Source organism: Dipodomys ordii, unplaced genomic scaffold (genome assembly GCF_000151885.1).
Source record: "Dipodomys ordii isolate 6190 unplaced genomic scaffold, Dord_2.0 Scaffold142, whole genome shotgun sequence".
Taxonomy (NCBI): Eukaryota; Metazoa; Chordata; class Mammalia; order Rodentia; family Heteromyidae; genus Dipodomys; species Dipodomys ordii.
This window is the reverse complement of record NW_012267358.1, coordinates 3,277,928-3,302,543: the sequence shown is the minus strand read 5'-3', so window position 1 is coordinate 3,302,543 and position 24,616 is coordinate 3,277,928. Positions and strand designations below refer to the sequence as shown.

At 37.4% G+C, this 24,616-nt stretch overlaps 1 protein-coding gene across 1 annotated transcript in view; it reads left to right on the top strand.

Moving 5' to 3' along the window:
• The window catches only part of Tex11 (testis expressed 11), a 211,350-nt gene that overhangs the window by 137,589 nt on the left and 49,145 nt on the right, over positions 1 to 24,616 (top strand). Inside the window, exons 22-24 of the mRNA XM_013031614.1 lie at positions 6,429 to 6,499; positions 14,013 to 14,129; positions 22,343 to 22,420. Of these exons, the coding sequence (XP_012887068.1) occupies positions 6,429 to 6,499; positions 14,013 to 14,129; positions 22,343 to 22,420 (266 nt within the window). The remainder of the gene's footprint in view (positions 1 to 6,428; positions 6,500 to 14,012; positions 14,130 to 22,342; positions 22,421 to 24,616) is intronic.

Sequence of the window (24,616 nt, the reverse complement as noted above, 5' to 3'; positions counted from 1 at the left end):
ATAGGAATTCTATGCCTCCATCAGAAAGAATGACATCGCCCCATTTGTTAGGAAATGGAAAGACTTAGAAAAAATTATATTAAGTGAAGTAAGCCAGGCCCAAAGAAACATACGTCCTATGGTTATCTTTACTTGCAATATCTAGTATATGTCTGGGACAAGCAGAAAAGGTCACAAGCTATGTACATATGACCAGATAAGATGATGTTAAGCGAAATAAACTCCAAAATAGGGACACAAGTGGTTTTCCTTTCTTGCTATTGTTTCTAACTATTTATAAGTTAACATGTGATTTTTTTTCTTGCTTTGTATGTTCCTCCCCCATGGTATAACCCCTGTTTTCCCTGTATTTGATGTCGGTATAATTTGGGCAGGGGAAAGGAAAAAACAAAATGTTTAAATAGGGATACAGGCTGACCCATTGTAACAATGAGATGTATAAGACATTGTTGAACATCGAACTTTACAATTTAGGCGGGGTGGGGGAGAGGTGTAGTTATGGAAGTGGGAGGGAAGGGATGGTAGGGAAAGAACAAAGGAAGAGGCAACAATGCTTGATAAGAAATGTACTCATTACCTTGCTCATATACTGTAACCCCCTGTACAGTATTTTCACATTAAAAAGTTATTTAAAAAATGAAATAAAATATACTTAGAGCTCAAAACATTAAATGCCCCAAAATAAACTCTTAAAGAAACAACAGCTCAAATGGACTAAAGACTTGAAGAGATACTTCTTAGAAGAAGAACAGCAAATAGACACATGAAACAATATTCAACATCTCTGGCCATACAAGAAATGCAAATCAAAACAACATTGAGATTTCACCTCACCCCAGTTAGAATGGCCAGTATCAAGAAAACTAACAATAACAGATGCTGCTGGCAGAGATGTGGCCAAAAGGGAATTCTACTACACTGTTGATGTGAATGTAAACTTGTTCAACCACTCTGGAAAGCAGTATGGAGGTTCCTCAAAAGATTAAATATAGAGCTTCCCTATGTCCCAGCAATTCCACTCCTGGGCACTTATCCAATAGACTACAAACCAGGTATTACAGTATTGTTTACCATAGTCGAGATATGGAATCAACCCAGATGCCCCTCAGTGGATGAATAGATCAAGAAAATGATACACACATACACACACACACACACACACACACACACACACAATGGAATTCTATGTGTCCATCAGAAAGAATCACACCATGCATGAGGAAATGGAAAGACTTGAAAAAATTATATTAAGCAAAGTAAGCCAAATCCAAAGAAACATAGGTTTCATGGTTTCCCTCATTTGTAGTTATTAGAATGTGTCTATATATCTACAAGTAAACACACTAGATAGTAAAAGACAAAAAATTACACTTGGACATGATAAATACATGGGACTCTAAACATTCACATAACAAGACCAAAGGAGGATATTCTTAGAAGAGGATCACAAAGACTCAATAGCTATTTACATATGATCATATAATGTGATGTTTATCAAAATGAACTCCAAGAAATGGAAGAAAGAGGTTTTTGTTATTCTGTTTTTATATTTGTGAGGGTTTTTTCCTTCTTTGTCGCTGTTTTTTATTTCTGTATCTTTTGTCTTGCATGTAAGTTTATCTGCTTTGGGGAGTTTAAGGGGGAACACAGAAATGGTGGGACAAAGGGTGAATAAATGCAGCAGTGATACTCACTAGACACTGTGTTGAATATGAACTATACAGCTTGTGGGGGAGGGGAAATGGGAGGGAAAACATAGAAAATGAGGAAGAGGTGACACTGTTCAAAATGAAATGTACTCATTACCTACTTACATAACTGAAACCCCTCTGTACATCACCTTTTTAATAGCAAAAAATAAAGTATACACATGAAAAGCATAGACTTAGTCTTATAGAGAATTAGCCTTTCTAAAGAATTATACTATTTGGACTATCCATACAGTCTATTATACTTCTATTAATTCACTTGCAACTGCTTGCATACCACACAGTGTATTTACTTATAGATTTGTAGGTACATTCTATTTACCATAAATGAGGGAAATCATACAACCTTTGTTTCTCTGGCTGTATCATTGTTTCTGAAGGATGAGTAAAATTACATTGTGTATATATACTACATCTTCTTGATCTCTTTGTCCATTGGGGAAAACAGGTACTTGCAAGAGATAGAGCAAGGAGAGAGGGGTAGACAAATAACAATGTGGTAAGGGGAATAGTCAATAATTCATTGTATATACCACATAATTTAAAAAGCAAGAGAAGGGATAGGTCAAAGAGTAGTGAAAATGTTGAAGGATCAAGATGCACTGCAGTGAGAAAATTAACAACTGATGAGACCACACAAACACCTCATCACAGAACCCCTCCAGCTGTAAACCAAAAAATGAAATCCTGCTGGATACCAGTGACTCATGCCTATAATCTGGGCTACTCAAGAGGCTAAGATCTGAAGATCACAGTTGGACACTAGTACAGGTAGGAAAAATCTGTTAGACATCTCAATGAGCAAAAAGACATTAGGTGGAGGTGTAGTTCAAATGGTAGAGTAACACTCTTGAGCAAAACAGCTAATGGATAGCACCCATGCCCTGAGTTCAAGATGCAGTGCCAGCAGACGCACACATACACATGTGCGCGTGCGCATGCACACACACACACACACACACACACACACACACACAGTGTCAGTTTCATTCTTAATAGAAATACAAAAATTAATCCTAAAATTAACATACAAAAACATGTAAGGCACCAAATAGCAAAAGTAACACTAAAAATAAAAACATACTGGAGGTATCACAACACCAAACTTAAAAATCATATTACAGAAAAATAGAAACAAAAGCAACATGGCACTGGCACAACAGCAGACATATACATTAAGGGAATAGAATGAAAGAACCAGAAATAAAACACATCTAAAGTCATGATTTTTATCAAAGGTACCAAAAATATATGCTGGAAAAAAGATAGTCTCTTCAACTAATTTGTACTGGGAAAATTTGAAGTCCACATGTATAGGACTGAAAGTGGACTCTGTTTCTGATCCTGTACAAAAATTAATTCAACAGACACTGGTAGCTCACACATATAATCCTAGCTACTCCGGAGGCTGAGATCTGAGTATTGTGGTTCAAAGCTAGCTTATACAGAAAAGTCTGTGAGACTCTTTATCTCCTATTAGCTACAAAAACTCAAGAAACAAAAAACTGGAAGTGGAGCTATGGCTCAAGCCTTGAGCAAAAAAATCTCAAAGACAACCCCAGACCCCCAATTCAAGTCCCAGGACTGGTGCGCGTGCACGCACGCGCGCACACACACACACATACACACACACACAAATAAAATGGATGTAAGATTGTCTCTCTTTTGTTTCTATATGTTAATTTTGTAAAGAGGTATCATTGTGATATTTTGTTACATGTATATATTTTCATCAAATGCACACCCTCAATTACTCCTCCTTAACCTCTCTCCCTTTTTAAGCAATTTTAGTTTTTTTACTTATAAAAAATATGTGTATTAAGAGTTTTGACCATATAACCCCTCATTAACTTTCTCCTTTTGCCCTCTTGCTGGTTACTACTTCCAGTTTCCTGTTTAACATTCCCATCATCAGATAAAAGATTATTATCTAGAATATATGAAGAGCTCAAAAAATTAAACACCAAAAGAACACATCATCCAATTAATAAGTAATCAAATGAATAGGCATCATCTCCCCTACCCCCCAAAAAGCAACCACTTGCAATCTTCACAGTAATAGACAAAAACAATTCTAAAATTCTTATGAAAACCCCAAATAGCTGATGCACTTCTGAGCAGAAACATATTCTGTATCATAATACCTGGCTTCAAACTATGACTATGGTACAGAGCCTTAGTAGCAAAAATAGCATAGTACTGACACAAAAATGAACAGATCAATAGAATAAAGGATCTGGAAACAAACCCACTTAGGTATAACAATCTGACTCTTCACAGAGTTGCAGAAACATACATTGGGGAAAAAAGCCTCTTTTAGTAAGTGATACTTGGGAAAGTAGATATCCACATGTAAAAGACAAACAAAACCAATATAAAATCAACTCAAAATGGATCAAAGACCTCAATGTAAGATCTTGAACTTTGAAATTACTAGGAGAAATGATAGGGGAAAACACTTTAAGATACATTTGTAGTGACAATTTTTGAATAGGACTCCAGAAGCTCAGGAAATGAGAGCAAGAAATACAATGAGATTACATTCAAATACTTCTGCACAGCAAAAGAAACAGTTAAGAGAATGATGATACAATATAGAATAGGAAAAAATCTTTTTTCAGATATTCATTTGGCAGGGAGTTATATATCCAGAATATATAAAGAATTAAAAAATTGAAACAACAAAAGGGCAAATAACCCAAACAACAGTGATCAAATGAACTGAAGACTTTTCAAATGGAAAAACACAAATGGCCAATAATTACATGAAAAAAAGTCTAACATCTATAGCCATCAGGAAAATGCACATTGACATTCCATCTCACCCTCATGAGAATGTCTGTCATCAACAAAACAAATAACAAATTGTGATGAGGATACAGAAAAAAAGAACTCTTTGTTGGGCAATGCTGGGATTTGAACTCAGGTCTATGTGCTTGCCCAGTAGGTGTTCTACTACTGAAGCCATGGCTCCCTGTCATATTTGCTTTATTTTTCAGATAAGGTGACACATTTTTGCCCTGTGTTGGACTTGGACACAGGTCCTTCTAGTTATGCTTCCAGAAGAGCTGAGATCATAGATTCATACCCCTAGGCCGAGCTTATTTGATGAGATAGGACCTCCCTATCTTTTGGCTTGGGTTAAGACAAAGTATAGTCCTTCGGATCTTTGCCTTCCAAGTGGATGAAGCTATAGGTATACACTCCCATGCCCAAAACACATATACAAAATTAAAATAAAATAAAAGGAGCTCTTATACACTACTGCTTGGGATGTAAATTAGCCCAATAACATTGGAGAGCACTATGGAGGTTCTCCAGAAAACTAAAAATAGATCTTCCTATGACCCAACTGGATCACTTCTATGTACCCAAAAGAATCAGCATCAGCTAACCACAGAGATAACTGCATACTCATGTTTATTATTGTACTATCCCAAATAGTACAATAGTAATAGTAATCCAAGTTATGGAATCAGCTTAGATATCAATGGATGAATGGGTAATCAAAATGAATTACATATACACATTGAGATTTTAACCAGAAAGAATACAGTTTGATATTTTCAAGAAAATGCCTGGAATTAGAGGTTCCCATGTTAGACAAAATAAGCCAGTCTCAGCAAGATGAGTATTGCATATATGGAACCAAGGAGGGGGCAGTATATCCAATAAAAAGTGGAACATTGGGATATGGTAAGGGAAAAGGGTGATATAAAGAACAGTAATAGAGTGGGTAACAATGCTTGACAAGAAATGTACTTATTACCTTATCCATGTAACTGTAACCACTCTGTACAGCATCTTTACAATAGAATAAAAAATTTATTTATATTTTTTGGGTCCAGTCATGGGGCCTGAACTCTGGGCCTGGGCGCTGTCCCTCAGCTCTTCAGCTCAAGGCTAGCGCTCTACCACTTGAGCCACAGTGCCACTTCCGGCTTTTTTCTTTTTGCTTATGTGGTGTTGAGGAATCGAACCCAGGGCCTCAGGCAAGCAAGGTGAGCGCTCTACCACTGAGCCACCTTCCCAGCCCTAGAATAAAAAATTTAAAAGAACAGTAATAGAGCTGGATACACATGGCTCACATCTATAATCCTAGCTACTCAGGAGACTGAGATCTGAGGATTGCAGTTCGTAGCCAGGTCAGGCATATCTTACTCACCTCCAATTAACCAGAAAAAAAGCCAGAAGTGGAGCTATGGCTCAAGTGGTAGAGTGCCAGACTTAATGTAAAAGCTAAGGGACAGCACCCAGGCCCTGGGTTCAAGCCCCATTATCAGCATAAACACACACACACACACACACACACACACACACACCAAAACAAAAGAAACCCACCTTTTTTAATGGAACTTGAGCCATGCTATTCTTAAGAAAGAGTATGGGTCTCTCTCTCTCTCTCTCCCTCTCTCCTTCCCCCCTCCCTCCATTAACCTGTTATACTAAAATAAACCCTTGCTAAAGGTCAAAATTATTTTTTTATGTCCCTAGTTAAAAAAAATCAAAATCAACACTGCCTTCACTATACTTGGCCTATAGTGGAGGATTGCAAGTGACAGGAATTGGTAAAATTACCTGAAAATAAATTTCTCTACACACCTATAGTTAATTTCTTAATCACTAAGAGTTCCTTTAGTAATACATTACCTAGAGATTACAATGATAGCAACTAGATAGTAGATGTTCATAATTTTCTCATTTTGTGTTAACTTGCAGCTTGGAACTTGGCAGCACAGTCTCAGAAAGAACCAATGATAATGAGAGAGTTTTTAATGGCTTCTTATAATGTAAGTATTTTCTAATAAGTACTTCATATATGGACACAGCAAGGTTCTAACTACTACTGTTACAGTAAACAGCTAAGTATAGATTTAGATTGACTTTTAATCTAGGAATTTGTGATGTGTGTCTAAGCAGAAATGACCAAAGACAATCTCTTTGCTAAAGAACATAATATAAGAATGTTGAGCTAGGAACTGGTGGCTCATTCTTGTAATCCTAGCTACCCAGCAAGCTAAGGTCTGAGGATCATGGCTCAAAGACAGTCTGGAAAGGAAAATCTGTGAGACTCTTATGTCCAATTCAACACCAAAAAGCCAGAAGTGGAACTGTGGCTCAAGTGGTAGAGCACTAGCCTTGAGCAAAACATCTCAGGGATAGTACCCAGGCCTTGAGTTCAAGCCCCAGAACTGGCACAAAAAAAAGGATGTTAGACAAATCACATATCACAAACACCCACCTGGAGCCTAAAGGGCTACCATTATAAAGTCACTCCTTTAGGTTTGTAAGGATTTCAGGCAATGCCTTATACTGGGTAGGAATATGCCAAGGAGTTGCAAGTTACCAACATTAGGAAGGCCTATGCAAATAAGTCTATAGAATTATAGAATAAGTATCTGGACATAGCAGGCAGGGGATGAAAAAGGAGCTAAGAAGTTCAAGATTTTTCATATTTTTAAACATATTTTTATTGTAAAGATACAGAGGGGTTACAGTTACATGAGTAAGGTAATGAATACATTTCCTATTGAACAATGTTACCCCTTACTTTGTTTTTCCCCTACTATCCCTTCCCTCCTCACTTCTCCAACTCCTTCCCCCCCGCCCTGAAGTTATAAAGTTAGTTTTCAACATAGTGTCTTGTACATCTCATTGTTACAATGGATCAGCCTGTATCCTTATTTAAAATTTTTCTTATATCCCTTTCCTCTACAAATTAGAAAAGTGTATATACAAGGTACAGGGCACTGGAATCAAATACAGTGAAAACAGGGGTTATACCATGGGGGAAGAACATACAAAAGAAACAAAAAATGACATAGTACATTATGTGTACATTAAAAACAACAGAAAGAAAGATAAAACCTCTTGTGTCCTTATCTTAGGGCTCATTTCACTTAGCATCATCTTATATGGTCATATGCACATACCTTTTGATCTTTTCTGCTTGTCCTAGACATACACTAGTTATTGCAAATAAGGGAAACCCATGGGACCTATGTTCATTTGGGCCTGGCTTACTTCACTTAATATAATTCTTCCAGGTCTTTCCATTTCCTAACAAATGTGGCAGTGTCGTTCTCTCTGGTGGAGGCATGGAATTTCATTGTGTATATATACCACATTTTCTTGAGCCATTCATCTACCAAGGGGCATCAGGGTTGGTTCCATATCTTAGCTATAGTAAATAATACTGCAATAAACATAGGTGTGCTGGTAGCTTTAGTATGACCTTGTGATCATTTGGATAAATGCCTAAAAGTGGGATTGCTGGATCATAGGGGAGCTCTATGTGGAGTCTTTTGAGGAACCTCCACACTACTTTCCAACGTCGTTGAACAAGTTTACACTCCCACCAACAATGCAGTAGGGTTTCCTTTCAGCCACACCCTCTCCAGCATCTGTTGTTATTAGAGTTGTTGATTATAGCCATTCTAACTGGGGTGAGGTGGTATCTCAATGTTGTTTCGATTTGCATTTCTTTTATGGCTAGAGAAGTTGAGCATTTCTTCATGTGTCTATTCGCCATCCTTCTTTCCTCTTCAGAGAAGCCTCTCTTTAAGACTTTAGCCCATTTAGTAATGGGGTGATTGTTTCTTTGAGGATTTGTTGTTAGGGGTTTTAATTTTTTAGTTCTAAGTATATTTTAGATATGAAGCCCTTGTCTGTTGTATGGCTAATGAAGATCTTCTCCCAATATGTGGGCTTTCTATTGATCTTGCTAGCTATGTCTTTTGCCATGCAGAAGTTCTGCAACTTCATGCAATCCCATTTGTCCAAACTTTCTTTGATTTGTTGTGTTTCTGGGTCTTTATTAAGAAAATTTCAGCCTGTTCCAAGGAGCCCTAGAGTTTCTCCTATTCCTTCCTGTAATGTTTTCAGGGTGTCTCTTTTGACTAAGAGGTCTTTGATCCATTTGGAGTTGAATCTGGTGCAGGGTGATATATAAGGATCTAGCTTTAGTTTTCTACAAGTGATTAAGCAATTTGGCCAGCACCATTTACTAAAGAGGATGCCTTTCTTCCATTCTACTTTTCTTAGCTCCCTTGTTGAAGATTAGGTGGCTATAGGTCTGTAGGTTCATTTCTGGGTTTTCAAGTCTATTCCATTGGTCCTCAGGTCTGTTTTGTGCCAGTACCAAGCTGTTTTGATTACTATGGCTTTGTAGTAGAGTTTGAAATTTGGTATTGATATTCCTCTAGCACTGTTCTTTCTGCTAAGGATTGTTTTTGCTATTTGGGGTCTTCTACTGTCTCATATAAATTTTTGGGTTGCTTCTTTTATTTCATTGAAGAATGAGGTTGGAATATTGATAGGTATAACTTTTATTTTGTAGATAGTGTTTTGGCAGCGTTGCCATTTTCATGATGTTAAACCTCCCAATCCAAAAGCATGGGAAGTTTTTCCACTTCCTTAGTTCTGCTTTAATTTCCTTTTTCAGGTTTTTAAAGTTTTCATCATAGAGGTTCTTCAGTTCTTTAAGTCAACTCCTGGGTATTTTTTTTGTGGGGTTATTACAAAAAGAATTGCTTTCCTGATTTCAGCCATGCTCTTCTCATTATTGGCATACAGAAAAGCCACTGATTTTTTGAGGGTTAATTCTATACCCTACTTCTTTGCCCAAGGTTTGAATAAGCTCAATTATCTTGGGAGTAGAGTACATGGGGTTCTTTAAATATAAGATCATGTCATCTGCAAAGGAGAGTTTTACTTCATCTTTCCTTATTTTTATCCCCTTGATGTTTGCATCTTGTCTTATAGCTCTAGCTAAGCATTCTAATACTAAATTGCAGAGAAGTGGACATCCTTGTATCATTCCTGAATTTAGAGGAAATGGCTTTAGCTTTTCGTCATTAAGTATAATGCTGGCTGTAGGTTTGTCATACACAGCCTTTATTATATTGAGGAATGTTCCCTGGATTCCTAGTTTTGCCAGAGCTTTCATCATAAAGGGGTGTTGGATCTTGTCAAATGCTTTTTTTGCATCTGTTAAGAGAATCATGTGGTTCTTTTCCTAACACTTGTCGATGTGATGAATTATATTAATTGATTTGCATATGTTGAACCAGCTTTGCATGCTTGAAATGAATCCTGTTTGATCATGGTGTATGATTTTTTTGATGAGTTGTTGATGTTGGTTGGCCAAAATTCTGTTGAAAAGTTTTACATCGATGTTCTTTGATAAGTTCCTGCCTGGTTTGGGGACGAGAGTGGCTTCATAGAAGGAGTTTGATAATGAACTTTCACTTTCAATTTCATTGAAGAGTTAGAGGAATATTGGTGTGAATTCTGCTTTGAAGACCTTGTAGAATTCAGGTGTAAATCTATCCAGTCCTGGGCTTTTCTTGGTTGCTGTTTCTATTTCAACTTGATATGGGTGTGTTAAGTTGATTTAAGTCATCTTGTCAATATTTGCTAGGAATTCTTCCATTTCTTCCAGATTCTTAAACTTATTAGCATAAAGGTTTGAGAAGTATTCCCTTATAATGTATTGAGTATTGGTTTTTCTGTGGTGATGTTTCCGTTCTCATCTCTGAGTATGTTTAATTGGGTGTGTTTTCTTCTTTTGCTGATAAGATTTGCTAAGGGTCTGTCAATGTTGTTATTTTTTTTTCAAAGAACCAACTGTTTTGTGGATATTTTCTATTTTTTGGACTGTGATTCATTTAATTCTGATTTAATTTTAACTATTTGTTTCCATCTATTGGACTTGGGTTTAGCTTGTTGCTCTTTTTCAAGGAGCTTCAGGTGCCTCGTTAAATTGTTGGTTTCAGATCTCTACAATTTGTTGATGTAGGAACTCAGAGCTATAAATTTGCCTCTGAGTACTGCCTTTGCTGTGCCCCAGAGGAGGTAATTTGTGTGTTCATTTTTGTTGAATATCATGAACATTTGAATTTCCTTTCTAATCTTTTCCATGACCCACTGGTGGTTCAACAGTGTGTTGTTCAGCCTCCATATGTTACAGGATTATCTTTGGAGGCTTTTGGTGTTGAATTATAATTTTATTCCTTTGTGGTCTGAGAGAAAACAGGGCATAATTTCAGTGTTTCTGAATTTGGAAAAATATGCTTTGTGACCTAAAATGTGGTCTATTTTAGAGAATGTTCCGTGTGGTGCTGAGAATGTGTATTCTGATGCTGCTGGGTGAAATATTCGGTAGATGTCTGTTAAGTTTAGTTGATCTAGATCCAAGATTTCTGTTAGGTTTTTGCCAGGTTGATCTAGCCAGCGGGGATAGTGGTATATTAAAATCCCCAACAATTAATGTCTTTGGATCTATGTGAGATTTTAGGGAAAGTAGTGTTACTTGGATAAATTTGGGTGCTCCAATATTTGGTGAATAAATAGAGTTTAATATCCTCCTGAAGACAAGATCCCTTAATTAGTATGTAATGACCTGCTTTATCTCTTCTAGTTAATTATAATTTGAGGTCTACTTTATCTGATATTAAGATTGCATCTCCCACTTGTTTATGTGGGCCATTTGCTTGGTAGATTTTATTACAGCCTTTCACTTTGAGAATATGTTTGTTTTTGTGGGCAAGATGTGTCTCTTGAAGGCAGCAGATAGAAGGATCTTGCTTTTTTTTTTTTTAAGGATCTTGCTTTTTGATCCAGCTAAACAATCTATGTCACTTAATTGGAGAGTTACGTCCATTAATATTGAGAGTTAGGACTGAGAGGTATTTGGTAGTTCCTGCCATGTTATCTACCTTCTTGGGGGTTTGACAACTGGGTTCTTCCTATGATTATTGGCTTCTCTGTTTGGGGGCTGTTTCTTGGCCTTTATCGTGCTCTTGTTGGTTTTCTATGTGTAGGACATCTTTAAGTATCTTTTGTAGGGCTGCTTTGGTGAAGATATATTGTTTCAATTTTTCTTTGCTGTGGAAAGTTTTTATTTGTCCTTCATTATGAAGGGTACAGTATTCTTGGTTGATAGCTGTTTGTCTTTAGGGTGTGGCATACATCATTCCAGGCCCTTCTTGCTTTCAAGGTCTCTTCTGAGAAATCTGAAGTTATTTTGATTGGTTTCCCTTCATAGGTGATTGATCTTTTCTCCCTAAGAGCTTTAAGGATCCTTTACTTGGTCTCAATTGATCCTGTGCAGATTACAATGTGACTGTGGGATGTCCTGTTCTTGTCTGGACTATTTGGGGATCTAAAGACTTCATGTATCTGAATGGGCCTATCTTTTTACATGTTTGGGGAGTTCTCTGCTAGCATCCTCTTAAATAAATTTTTTGTGGGGTACTCACGCCTTTCCCTTGGTTTCTGGGCCGTCCACAATCTACAACTGTCTGTGGTCAGCAGGATGAAGATTTCTGCTCCTTCTCAGTTCTTGCTGTGAGTAGAATCTGCTTGCACACTGCATCTGGCGCCTTTGTCCCAGGCTCTCTCTGTTGATACGGTGGCCAAGGCAGCAGCCACCACTGCTGCTGTGGACACCCACGAGTGCTCGAATCTGTCTAACTAAGCTGCCTGAATTTTCCCTCTCTGGCCAAACTCTCTTTAGTATGATGGCACACTTGGTGTGACTTTCTAGTCTTGGACTTTTCACCAGAACAATAAAACTGGTTTCTATGCAAGAGTTGTTTAGCCTCCAGCTTCTCCTCTGCCATCTTCCTCTTGCTCATATTTTCTTAAAAAGAGTGTTGTGTGAATATTTGCAAATTCGTTTGAATTAAAAGCATTTTTCCCATTATGGGACTTGCTAGGAAGGTGTTTTATCACTAAGCCACACATCCAGTCCTATTTTTCATTAGTTGTTGTTGTTGTTTTTTTTGTCATTCGTGGGGCTTGAATTCTGGGCTTGAGCAGTGTCCCTGCGCTCTTCAGTTCAAGGTGAGTGCTCTACCACTTGAGCCACAGCACTACTTCCGGTTTTCTGGTGGTTAGTTCGAGATAAGAGTCTCATGGGCTTTCCTGCCTGAATTGGCTTTGAACTGCGATCTTCACACCTCAGCCTCGTGAGTAGCTAGGATTACAGGCATGAGCTACTGGCTCATTAATAATTTTTGAGGTAGGGTCTTGCTTTCTGTCCCTAGCATGTGGCTGTACTATGATTCACATATTTTATGCTTTGTGTAGTTTCTGAGATGATAGATTCTTGCCACCATGTCCAGCTTCCCTCCATTGAGATGTGGAGTCTCATGGAATTTTTTCCCAGGCTGCCTGGAGCCACAATCCGCTCAATCTCAGCTTTCCACATAGTCTAGGATGACAGATGTGTACCACTGTGCTCAGCTATGAGTTGAGAAAAGGTCTCTTGCACTTTTCTGCTGTAGCTGTCCTCAAACTGTGACTTTCCCATTCTCAGTCTCTCAAGTAGCTATGATTACAAATTGATCTACTGATACCTGGATACAATTATAAGCATCTAAAAGTGGTTATTAGCCTAGAGATTAAATGCCAAAAAGAGAATTGGGTATTAATGAAGGAATAAAAGAGAAGGGCTAGAGAATATTCCTACTGCATATTTAGAAATGTATAATCTTATAGATTGAGGTCATCAAGTGTTTAGAATTTTAGAGTTGGAAAGAATTGGAGAGATTATGTAGCACAGTTCTTTAATCTTACCTAAGAATAGCCTGAGATTTAAAACACTGGATGTCTTGAGATGCTATTAATTCAGTGATGGTCGTGATTGTGGTTATTAAATATGAGGGGAGTAAATTAAGAGTCTCAGCAACTTCAAGTATAATCACCATCTTAATAAGGTGGGTAAATCAGTCTTAGTCTTGCTATTTGTGAGAATTCTTGTGAGATTGGCATGTAGAATCAAAACGGCCTGGAGTTTTATTGTAGCCCAAACCTGAGAGGTTTTTGGTTTTTTTTTTTTTAAGTGAAGAGCAAGGTTTAATGCTGAAGTTATCTGTAATGCTTGTCCTGATTTGACATTGTCTCCTTCAACAAGGACAATATATGTACTAATTTCAGTTCCATTCAATCCAGTGAGGAACGTATTTGCCAGGGGAAAATCACTTACAATTTGTAGCATAAATTGAGAAGTGAATCACTAGCTAGAAATACAGGAGCAAATGACAGCACTTGTCACTGAGAAAGATATGCAAAGTGAAGAAATGAAGCTTTTTTATCTCTAGGAAGGTGCTAAAAACAATAGAAAGCAATGTAAAATTAAAACTGTAAATCAGGGTTACAGTCTGTTTCATTTTTAGGGTGTCATGTGCTTTTCCAGCTGACTTTTCTGTCAGACAGGATGTTGCTGATTTTCATTCTGATTGTGTTCACCTGACATAATTTTCACTATTCATTGATGCTCTGGTTATTTCTCATCAGCTGTCCCTGCTTTGTCCTTCTGATAAAGTAATTCTGATTGCAAAGAGTACATGTTTGCTTTTGGCAACTTCAATTGATCTTGCACAAGGAAGAAAAGCTGTAACAACTATTGAAGAGGTAATGTGCAACCTTCAATGAAAAGATGAGAGTTAAGTGCTACTGGTGTTTACTTTCCCTGATACAGTTTTTGTTGACTTCAGAGAACCCTTTCCACGATTCTGACAACATCTTGATTTCAAAGGTTTGCAATGGCTAATTCCCTTCTAACAAGTAAAGGTTATATTGACTTAGCTTCTTCCTTTAAGATTAAATATGCCTTCTTCTAAAATGTGTTCCTTTTCACGGACCACTTTTTTTTTTATCATTTCCTTAAAATCCTTTACTTCATTGTCTTCCTGTAACTACATGTGGCCCATAGAAGTCTATCCTCCACTTAATGTTTCCTTTCATGTATTTTTCTATGGAAGAATTCATCTATTTATAAAGCTTTGATAATCATTTGAAATTATTTCCCTTGTTTGTTTTTACTTACTGATTGTCAGTCCTGGGGTTTGAAGTTAGAACTTGGATCGTGTCTTGAGTTATTTTGCTCAAGACTGGCACTCTACCACTTGAGGCACAGCACCAGATCTGGGGTTTTTTGGTGATTAATTAAAGATGAGTCTCACAGTCCTTGAACCATGATCCTCAGATCTTAGCCTCCTGAGTAGCTAGGATTACCAGTGTGAGCCACTTATACCCAGCTTCATTGACTCATTTTAAAAAACAATCCTGGGCTGGGAAGGTGGCTCAGTGGTAGTGCACTTGCCTTGCATGCTCGAGGCGCTGGGTTCGATTCCTCAGCACCACATAAGAAAAAAGCCGGAAGTGGCGCTGTGGCTCAAGTGGTAGAGTGCTAGCCTTGAGCTGAAGAGCTGAGGGACAGTGCCCAGGCCCAGAGTTCAGGCCCCACAACCAGAAAAAATAAAAATAAAAAATAAAAAACAATCCTGAATCACTTACCTTTGCCTGAATCTGGTTCCCTCTTTTTCTCTCCCTCCATCCCTTGATGGTGGTACTAGAAATATGAACTCATGCTTGATAGGAAGGTGCTCTACAGCTAGAGTCACATCTCCAGCCCCTTTCTTGTGTAGTGGTCATTTTGATATAAGATCTCACTTTTTTGACTGAGCCTATGCCTGGACTGTGATACTACAAATTTGTGCTTCCTGCCATAGCTGCAAAGACTGGTGTGCAATCTTCTTTCACTGAGATGAAGTATCACAACCTTTTTTCCCAGGCTAGCTTGGGCCTGTGATCTTTGATCTTAGCCTTTGAAATAGCCACAATTACATGTATAAAGCCACCAGGCCCAAGAGAAAAACATAGCAAACAGAAAACAAGTCTGTTTCTTAACATAGGAAATGAAATTAATTTCTTAATAGGCATTTTTATTCACTAAAAATACTAGTAACATCCAGCTCTTCTATAGTGCTTTTACCTTTTAAAAAGTTGTTCCTGCCGGGCGCCGGTGGCTCACTCCTGTAATCCTAGCTGAGATGTGAGGATCATGGTTCAAAGCCAGCCCAGGCAGGAAAGTCCATGAAACACTTATCTCCAATAAACTACCAGAACACTGGAAGTGGTGCTGTAGCTCAAGTGGTAGAGTGCTAGCCTTGAGCTGAAGAGCTGAGGGACAGTGCTCAGGCCCAGAGTTCAAGCCCCATTACCGACAAAAAATAAGTTGTTTCTTTTCAGCTGATGGTCCTGGATTTCTTAAACTGTATCTCAGTGAATAAAGATCAAATTGACACAAAGAAAACATCACAACTCTTAAACATAGTTCTTATTTATTTTGTTTCTAACACACGTGTGTGTGTGTATATATGTGAGTGTGTGTGTGTGTGTACCAGTATTGGATCTTGAACTCAGAGCCTTGCACTCTTGCTATTTTTAAGCTTTTTTTTATTCATTGCTGGTGCTGTACAACTTGAGCCACATCTCCAGTTTGTCATAAGCCACTGACACCTGGATAACTGTTCTCTTTTATTCTATGTCAGTTTGTCTGTTTTGTTGTTTTGAGACACTGTATCACTATGTAGCCCAGACTGGACGTGAACTCCAAATCCTACTGCTTCAGCTTTTTGAGTGCTGGGACTACAGGTGCTCACCACCACACTTCCTCTATATGTTTGTTTATGTATGTATGTATGTATGTATTTTTAGTCTCCAGTGTAGCTCAAGTTGTCCTCAAATTCATCTTTGTAGACCAGCATGGCCCAAACTCATGATTAACCTGTCCCAACTTTCCAGTAATGACAGGCACATACTATCATGCTCAGTTTCAGGCTATTTTTGAAGTGTATTGTATACAGCTGTACTCTGTTCTCTAAACACTCATAGCTTCAAGTGTTTCCAAATTAGATGACAAAGGAATACAGATAGACTGTATAGTCTTATCACCATTGCCTCGATTTTTCTCAGTATGAGTTAAGGGGAAGTGAAAAAAACATAAAAACATGACTGCAATTTGTCAATATTCACATCTTTTTTCTCTAGAAGAGGGCTGGGTAAACAACCAACTGGTTCTGCACAGCCTATACACTAAGAAAGATTTTTTTTTTACTTTTTTAAAGGATTGTGAGTGAAAATTAAAAAAAAGAAACATAAAAACAAGTATAAGTGCTTAGAAAAGCCTAAAATATTTACTGATATTTTACACAAAATGTTTCCTGATCCTTTTCCTTGATTTTTTTTCTTTATCTGAGATTAGGATTCAAACTTTTGCTCATTGGCTAGCTGTCTACCAACTGAGCCATGCCTCCAACCCTACCTTGATTTTTTTTTTTTGGGTCCGGTCATGGGCCTGAACTCTGGGCCTGGGTGCTGTCCCTCAGCTCTTCAGCTCAAGGCTAGCACTCTACCACTTGAGCCACAGCACCACTTCCGGCTTTTTTTTTCTTTTTGCTTATGTGGTGCTGAGGAATCGAACCCAGGGCCTCATACATTCAAAGCAAGTGCTCTACCCCTGAGCCACCTTCCCAGCCCTTGATTTTTTTTTAATTGGTGGAGGGGAGGGGCTGAACTCTGGGCCTGGGCGCTGTCCCTTAGCTCTTTAGCTCAAGGCCAGAGCCCTACCACTTGAGCCACAGCACCAGTTTCAGCTTTTTTTTGCATATGTGGTGCTAAGGAATCAAGCCCAAGGCCTCATGCATGTGAGGCAAGCAGTCTACGACTGAGCCACCTTCCCAGCCCCCCTACCTTGATTTTTAACACACTTTTTGAGGTATAATTTGTGGGCATTATAGTTCACTCATTGTTTTTATTTTTAATAATACTAAAAATGAAACCAAGGCCTCATGCATGCTATATGAATATGGTTCCATTAAGCCTCACTGCCATCTTAAATTTACCCATTTACATGTACTCTTTAATGCTTTTTAGAATATTCATACATATGCAACTATAAATATAATATGTCTTTTGAACATAATCATCCTACAAAAACTCCTTCCCTACTGGCACTTATTCCTTATCCCTGCCACCATCCCAAATATATTTTCTATAGTTTTGTCTATTCTAAGTACTTTATATAAATGTCATATAATTCATAGTCTTTTCTGACTGGCTTCTTTTAGAAAACTTCAAATGTTTCCAAGGCTTTCCATAGTATAGTATGTATCAATATTTCATGCCTTTTTAAAGTTGAAAACATTTTATTATATACATATGTCAAATTTTGTTCATCCATTTATCCATTGATGGGCATTGACAGGTTCCAATTTTCAGTTATGAATAAGGCTATGATAAACAGTCAAGTACATGTTTTTTTGTGGGCATCTTTTCATTTTGGTATTCATAGGATTTAGGTTGATGGCATAGTGTATGGATGTTTGTTTGGCCTAGTTTGTTTATAGTGCTGTTTAAACATCCTATGTCTTGGATGATTTTCTACCTAGTTGTTCTAGCTATTATTTACAACAGGATGTTGAAGTCTCTAATGTTACAGCCTTTTCCATCCCTTTTCATTCAATCTATTGTCATTGGATCTAATGTCTATTTCCTGCAACGGAGTATAGCCATGCTTTAACTGTGACAATTTCTTCCATTTCTTATATTATATTTAATCTAGGCAGATTTAATGTTTTTCCTATATGTTCTTCTGTCATTTTATGGTTTTTTTGTTTCTATATGTCAAACTTTTTGTTTGATTGCCCTCCTTTTTTGGTATTAAGTTAATGTTTCTAATGTAATATTTTAGTTCTTTTAATAAATTTTACAAAGTATTTTTAGTTATTTTCTTAGTGAATGTTCTAGAGTTTACCATAGAGATCTTAATTTGTATGCATTCACATCTGATTACAAATTCCTTCACATCTGTAACCTCAGCTATGTGGAAGGCTGAGAGCAGGAGGATCACAGTTGAGGCCATTCAAGGTCAGTTTGGGTAGAAAAGTCCATGAGATGACACTAGTTAGGTGTAGCGATGTATACCTGTCATCCAGCTATGATGGGAAGCATAACATTTGTGGATCACAGTCCAACAGTCTGCCTAGACAGGAAATTAGACCCTCTCTCAAAAATAACTAGTGCAAAAAAGGGCTGGAGGTATGATTCAGTACCAAAAAAAAAGGGAAAAAATAAAATGTCATTCCAGTGTCTTCTTCCTCTTTTTGTTCTATTCTATTATACATATTGCATTTATATATGTATATATTTCAAACATCAATAGATCTTTTTAAAACATCAGTATATCTTATCATTTCACTCTATAGGATTCTACATCTTTTGAAGAAACTGAAGAAAGGAAGTATAAATTATAATTTGTTATTATAAGTTTTAAAATTACCATTTCTCCTGCTCTTCATTTCTTCCTATGAATCCAAGTTGTTACACAATCTCATTTTCTTACCCCCAAACAGCCCATTTCCATTTTTCTTTTTGTGTTGTGATTGTCAAGTATATTTATTTTAGAGGGATACTAATGTAAATATACACATATATAAATACATCTTTATGTGTTTATATTAGTTATTAGGCAATTCATTTTTTCCTTTTGGTACTTCAGATTGAACTCAAATCTCTACCATTGAGATACACTCCCAGCCCTACAATTGCTAAAATGGCTAAGAGAATGAAGAGGAAATATATAAATATATATATATATATATATATGTGTGTGTGTTATGTTATTTATTTCTTTTTCCAGTCCTAGGACTTGAACTCTGGGCCTAAGTGTTATCCCTGAGCTACTTTTGCTCAAGGTGAGCACACTACCACTTAAGCTACAGTGCCACTTCTGGCTTTTTTGAGTAGTTTATTGGAGATAAGGATCTCATGGACCTTCCTGTCCAGCCTGGCTTCGAACTACAATCCTCCTATCTCTGCCTCCTGAGTAGCAAGGATTACAGGCATGAGCCACCAGTACTCACTATATTGTCTTTTATAGTTACATAATTACTTTTACTTGTGCTTTTTCTTATAGTCTGAATTTAAATTGCTGTCTGATCTCATTTTTCAGCCTAGAAAAAAAAATTCCTAGGAAGAAATTCTCTCAGCTTTTGTTTATCTTAGAATGTCTTTATTTCACCTTCAGTTCTAAATAATAGTTTTGTGCACTATTACTTTTCTTTCATTACTATGCAGTATGAGGGATAGAATCCAGGGCCTCACAATGGCTAAGCAAATTGAATATGTTATCCAACTGCCTCATGACCTACATTGTTCTTAATGAGAAGTCAGCTATTAATCTTTTGTATGTATTATTAATGTTTTTTGTGTAGTGAGTGAGTGGGTGAGGGTTTGTTGATGTGTGTATGTATGCCAGTCCTGGGGTTTGAGCTCAGGGCTTGGGCATTGTCCTTGAGATTTTTTGCTCAAGGCTTGTGTTCGATCACTTGGACCATAGCTCCATTTCTGGCTTTTAGATTGTTGATTGAAGATAAGACTTTTACAGACTTTGCTTCCCAGCTTGTCTTCAAACTATATGATCCTCAGATCTCAGCCTCCTAATAGCTAGGATTAGAGATAAGAGCCACTAGCACCTGGCTCAACTGGTAATCTTAATGAGGTTTCTTTGTATATGATGTTTTTTTTTCTCTCTCTCTCTCCTTTTTTTTTTTTTTACTGTTTTTCCTTTTTTAAGTGTGGTATCCTTTAGTTTTTTACACATATCCAAGATAGCAGCATTGAAATATGAATCTGTTAAATTTAACACTTGGGCCTTTTGAAAATCTGTTTTTGGTTAACTGTTCCTTTCTTGTGGGGGGGGTCAATTTTTTTCTTTTCACTTATGTATCCTGTCATTTTTATTGAAAATTTAATATTTTAGATAATATGGTATCTTTTGTACTGACCTCCTGTAGAGCTCCATATTGTTAATATTTGCTTTTTTATTTGTTTTGTGAATCCAGTAAGGGTTGTTTCTCCACAGTATACAGACTCTGATGTCACTCCTTAGGGGGCAGTCTTTGCCAGTGAGATCACTTTGACTCATCTTCCTACAAAAACAGATAACAGTTTTAGTGGGGTGCCTTAATACTACATATCTCTTATCTGGTATCCCAGTTAAGCATTTAAATAGTTTTCTTCTAGTAATGTTCCATGCAGCTGTTAGTCTTGACTAATTTCCTAATTTAAAATGTGTTTCTCTCTCTTGTGTGTGTGTGTGTGTGTGTGTGTGTGTGTGTGTGTGTGAAAGCTGTTGGCCATAATTTGCTCCTTTTCCAGCGATAGGGATCATCATCATTGCCTCTTTGTCTGTTTCTCTCTGTAAACTTCAAGTGGTTCTATTGTTTTGTCTTGGTAGTGTTGAGCCACCAGCCTTCTCTCAGTTGCTCACTACCAAATTACTCAGGTGCTCAAAATACAGTGCTCTTAGATGAGAAATTCTTCAGTCTATTGTGATTACAATGATTCCCTTCACAGAAAATTACAGGCAAACCTATGAAAATGAAACCCTGTTTTGGAACTAGGTGTAGAGATTGTGGCCCAATTCTTTTTTTTTTGGGGGGGGGGGTCCAGTCCTGAGGCCTGAACTCTGGACCTGGGCGCTGTCCCTCAGCTCTTCAGCTCAAGGCTAGCGCTCTAGCGTTTGAGCCACAGCGCCACTTCTGGCTTTTTTCTTTTTGCTTATGTGATGCTGAGGAATCGAACCTAAGGCCTCAGGCATGCAAGGCAAGCACTCTACCACTGAGCCACCTTCCCAGCCCTGTGGCCCAATTCTATCAGAGAGAAAATCCAGCTCTTTGAGTGGAGAACTGGGCTAGCCTTGTAGTCCTTCATATGTTTGCCTTGACTCTCCCAACGTGGAAATTCTATTCTATACACAGATGGAGTTGAAAACAATTGAGATCAAGTGTTCAGAAGTTGCCTGGTCTAGGGCAGCTTTTGTCTTACAAATGAAGGACTAGGTATATGAATGGAGCTCCAGGCATTTCAGTTGTGTTTGTTCATAATAGAGGTTCTGTAGTAGAGCCGTGGGAGTGGGGGAGAGCATGAGAAGTGCCTAAAATCTGGCTCTCCTAGGAATACCTAGCCTAGAAATTTGTTCATACCTATAGAGGGTGGTAAAGAAGCCGTGGTTCAAATGTCACAGGTTCTTACTATTCTCACAAATACTTAGTAGATCTGTGGAATAAATGTTGTTTTTTCATTATTTATATGCCTTCAGGCAGTTTCTGGGGACTTTACATAATTATATTGTATTTGTTTTGATTTTGCTGGCTTGAACCAAGGGCTTTTCTCTGCTTGGCAGTCATTCTGCTGCTGAGATATTCCCCCAGCACTACCTAATTGTGTCTTATAATTTTCAACACTTATTTTTATTTTGCTTGAAAAACAAATACCATAAAACCATTTGGGAAATATTTCTCTTTAGATCTAAATTATTAAAGAAATTGGTAAATAATACTACATGCAATAGTTCACACCTGTATTCTTAGCTACATGAGAGGTCAGAGTTTCTAGGTAGGATATTGTCTGAGGGAGTTGGGGAGGACGGAGGGAAAGAAACATGGAACCCAAGTTGAAAAATAACTTAAGCAAAATAGGATGGGGATGTGACTCATGTGGTTGAGTGCCTGCCTACTAAGTGTGAAATCCCAGGGTCAAATCCTAGTACTGTCAAAATAAAAAACCTATTGATATACTTGAAATTGTCTATTTGATCCCCATTTTCTCGAGATAGTAAGAAAAACTATACTTGGAAGGTAATATTTCTATATCAGTTCCCAAATGTGATGTTTAAACTATAATTTTAAACTACTTTTAGTGAAAATTCTGTGATATACTAATTTGCTTAAAGCTATCTTTTGTTTAGACTATAATCTTATTACATTCTTGCCAAATAGAATGTGCTATTGAACCGTGTGCTTGATCAGATCCAGAAGTGTAAAGTCATCTGGAATCACCTAAAACAAACAGGTACAGTGGGAACTTGAAGTTTGGTAACAGTTCTGAAAGTTTAGAATCTGAATAACAAAATCTTTTTTCACCAGAAATTTATGCTACCAGAAATTTGTACAAAATTTGATGACCAAATGATTCTTTAAGAACAAATATTTCTGCAATGTATGTTACTAATGTCACTTAACAACACACAGTTTGGAGTGAGAGTGTTATCCACTTTGCTATCTTAAAATAAAATTATAATGGTAAGTATAAAAGTAAGATTGTTACTGCCTAACATGACATTATTGCTCTTGTGTTACCAGATTTAATATCTAATCAAAATTTTAACGTAGACTACAGAGTTTTCTGAACCATAATCAAATTATTAGATATTCTTAAATTTCATCATGAAATTATCATAATTAAATATTTTTAAGTGGCTTCTTACACTTTCCTCAGTAAAGATGGTATTTGGCTTAGGGTATAGTTCAAGATTTACAACACTTGCTTATCAAGTGCAAGGCCCTGAGTCCAAATCCCAGTACCACCACCCAAAAAAGGATAGCATTGGATCTTAGTTATAGGAAACATTTTCATAAAGATACCTACCATATGTTCATATTATAGAATTTTTAAGTCAATATATATTGAATTGAATAGTGTATTCCTTTTCAGATTCTGGGGAGAATCATTATTTTTCTGTTTTCAACTATGTATATAGTGAATTATAGTAAGTTTTCCTAAGATTAAGTCACCATTGCATTCCTGGAAAAAATAATTGTGAGTTGTGTCTGTGTGAGTGTGTGTGTGTGTGTGTGTGTGTGTGCTGGTCCTGGGGGCTCAAACTCAGGGCCTGGACACTGTCCTTGAGCTATTTTGCTCAAGGCTAGCTCTCTACCACTTGAGCCATAGCTTTACTTCAGGCTCTTTTGGTTAATTGGAGATAAAGGAGTGTATGTGTGTGTATGTGCCAGTCCTGGTGTGTGAATCAGGGTTTGAATGCTGTTCCTGAACTTTATTGCTCAAGACTAGGCTGGTACTGTTAACACTTGAGCCACTGCTCCACTTCCAGGTTTTTGGTGTTTAATTGGATCAAGGACTTTTGTAGTGTGAAACCTACCAGGCATGATCCTATATATGGAAAATCGCACAGAAATCAGAAGCTATGAATACAGGCAGGTTGCAGTTATAAGATTAACATGCAAAAATCAGATGTATTTTCATGTACCAGAAATGAACAAACTAAAAGGGAAATAAATAAAACAATTTATAATAACTCGAAAAGAATAGAATACCTAGAAACAAATTTAACCAGGCTAAATTTTCTGTGTATAAGATCATGACATCTGTATGCAGTGATTTTTTTTTCCTTCTTCCTTTCCACTTTGGCTGTCTTACATTTCCTTCCCTTTTACTTTTAAATTTTATTGAAAGGTGATGTACAGAGGGGTTAGTTACATAAGCAGGTAATGAGTACATTTCCTTTTGAATAGTGTCACTCCCTCCCTCATTCTCTCCCAGTTTTTTCCCTCCTATCTCCCCCCCCCAAGTTGAATAGTTCATTTCCAACATAGTGTCTAGTATCACTGCTGAACTGGTTTCTTATGCCTAGATAAGGATCCCCAAAGACCACCAAGGAGCTGATTCCAATGTAAGCACACGAGAATCATTTATTACAAGCTTGAGCCTGGACTCACAACCATCACCAACACAGAGGGTCAGAGTTGACAGCCCACTGGCTTACTTCACTTAACATAATTTTTTCCAATTCTTTCCATTTCCTAACAAATGGAGCAATGTCATTCTTTCTGATGGAGGCATAGAATTCCATTGTGTATATATACCACATTTTCTTGATCCATTCATCTACTGAGGGGCATCTGGGTTGGTTCCATATCTTAGCTATGGTGAATAATGCTGCAGTAACCGTAGTTGTGCTGGTAGCTTTACTATGGTCTTGTTTGTAATCATTCGAGTAAATGCCCAAAAGTGGGATTGCTGGGTCATAGGGGAGCTCTATGTGGAGTCTTTTGACTCCACACTACTTTCCAAAGTGGTTGCACAAGTTTACACTCCCACCAACAATGCAGTAAGGTTCCCTTCTGTCCACATCTCCTCCAGTATCTGTTGTTATTAGAATTCTTGATTATAACCATTCTAACTGGGGTGAGGTGGTATCTCAATGTTGTTTTGATTTGCATTTCTTTTATGGCTAGAGAGGTTGAGCATTTCTT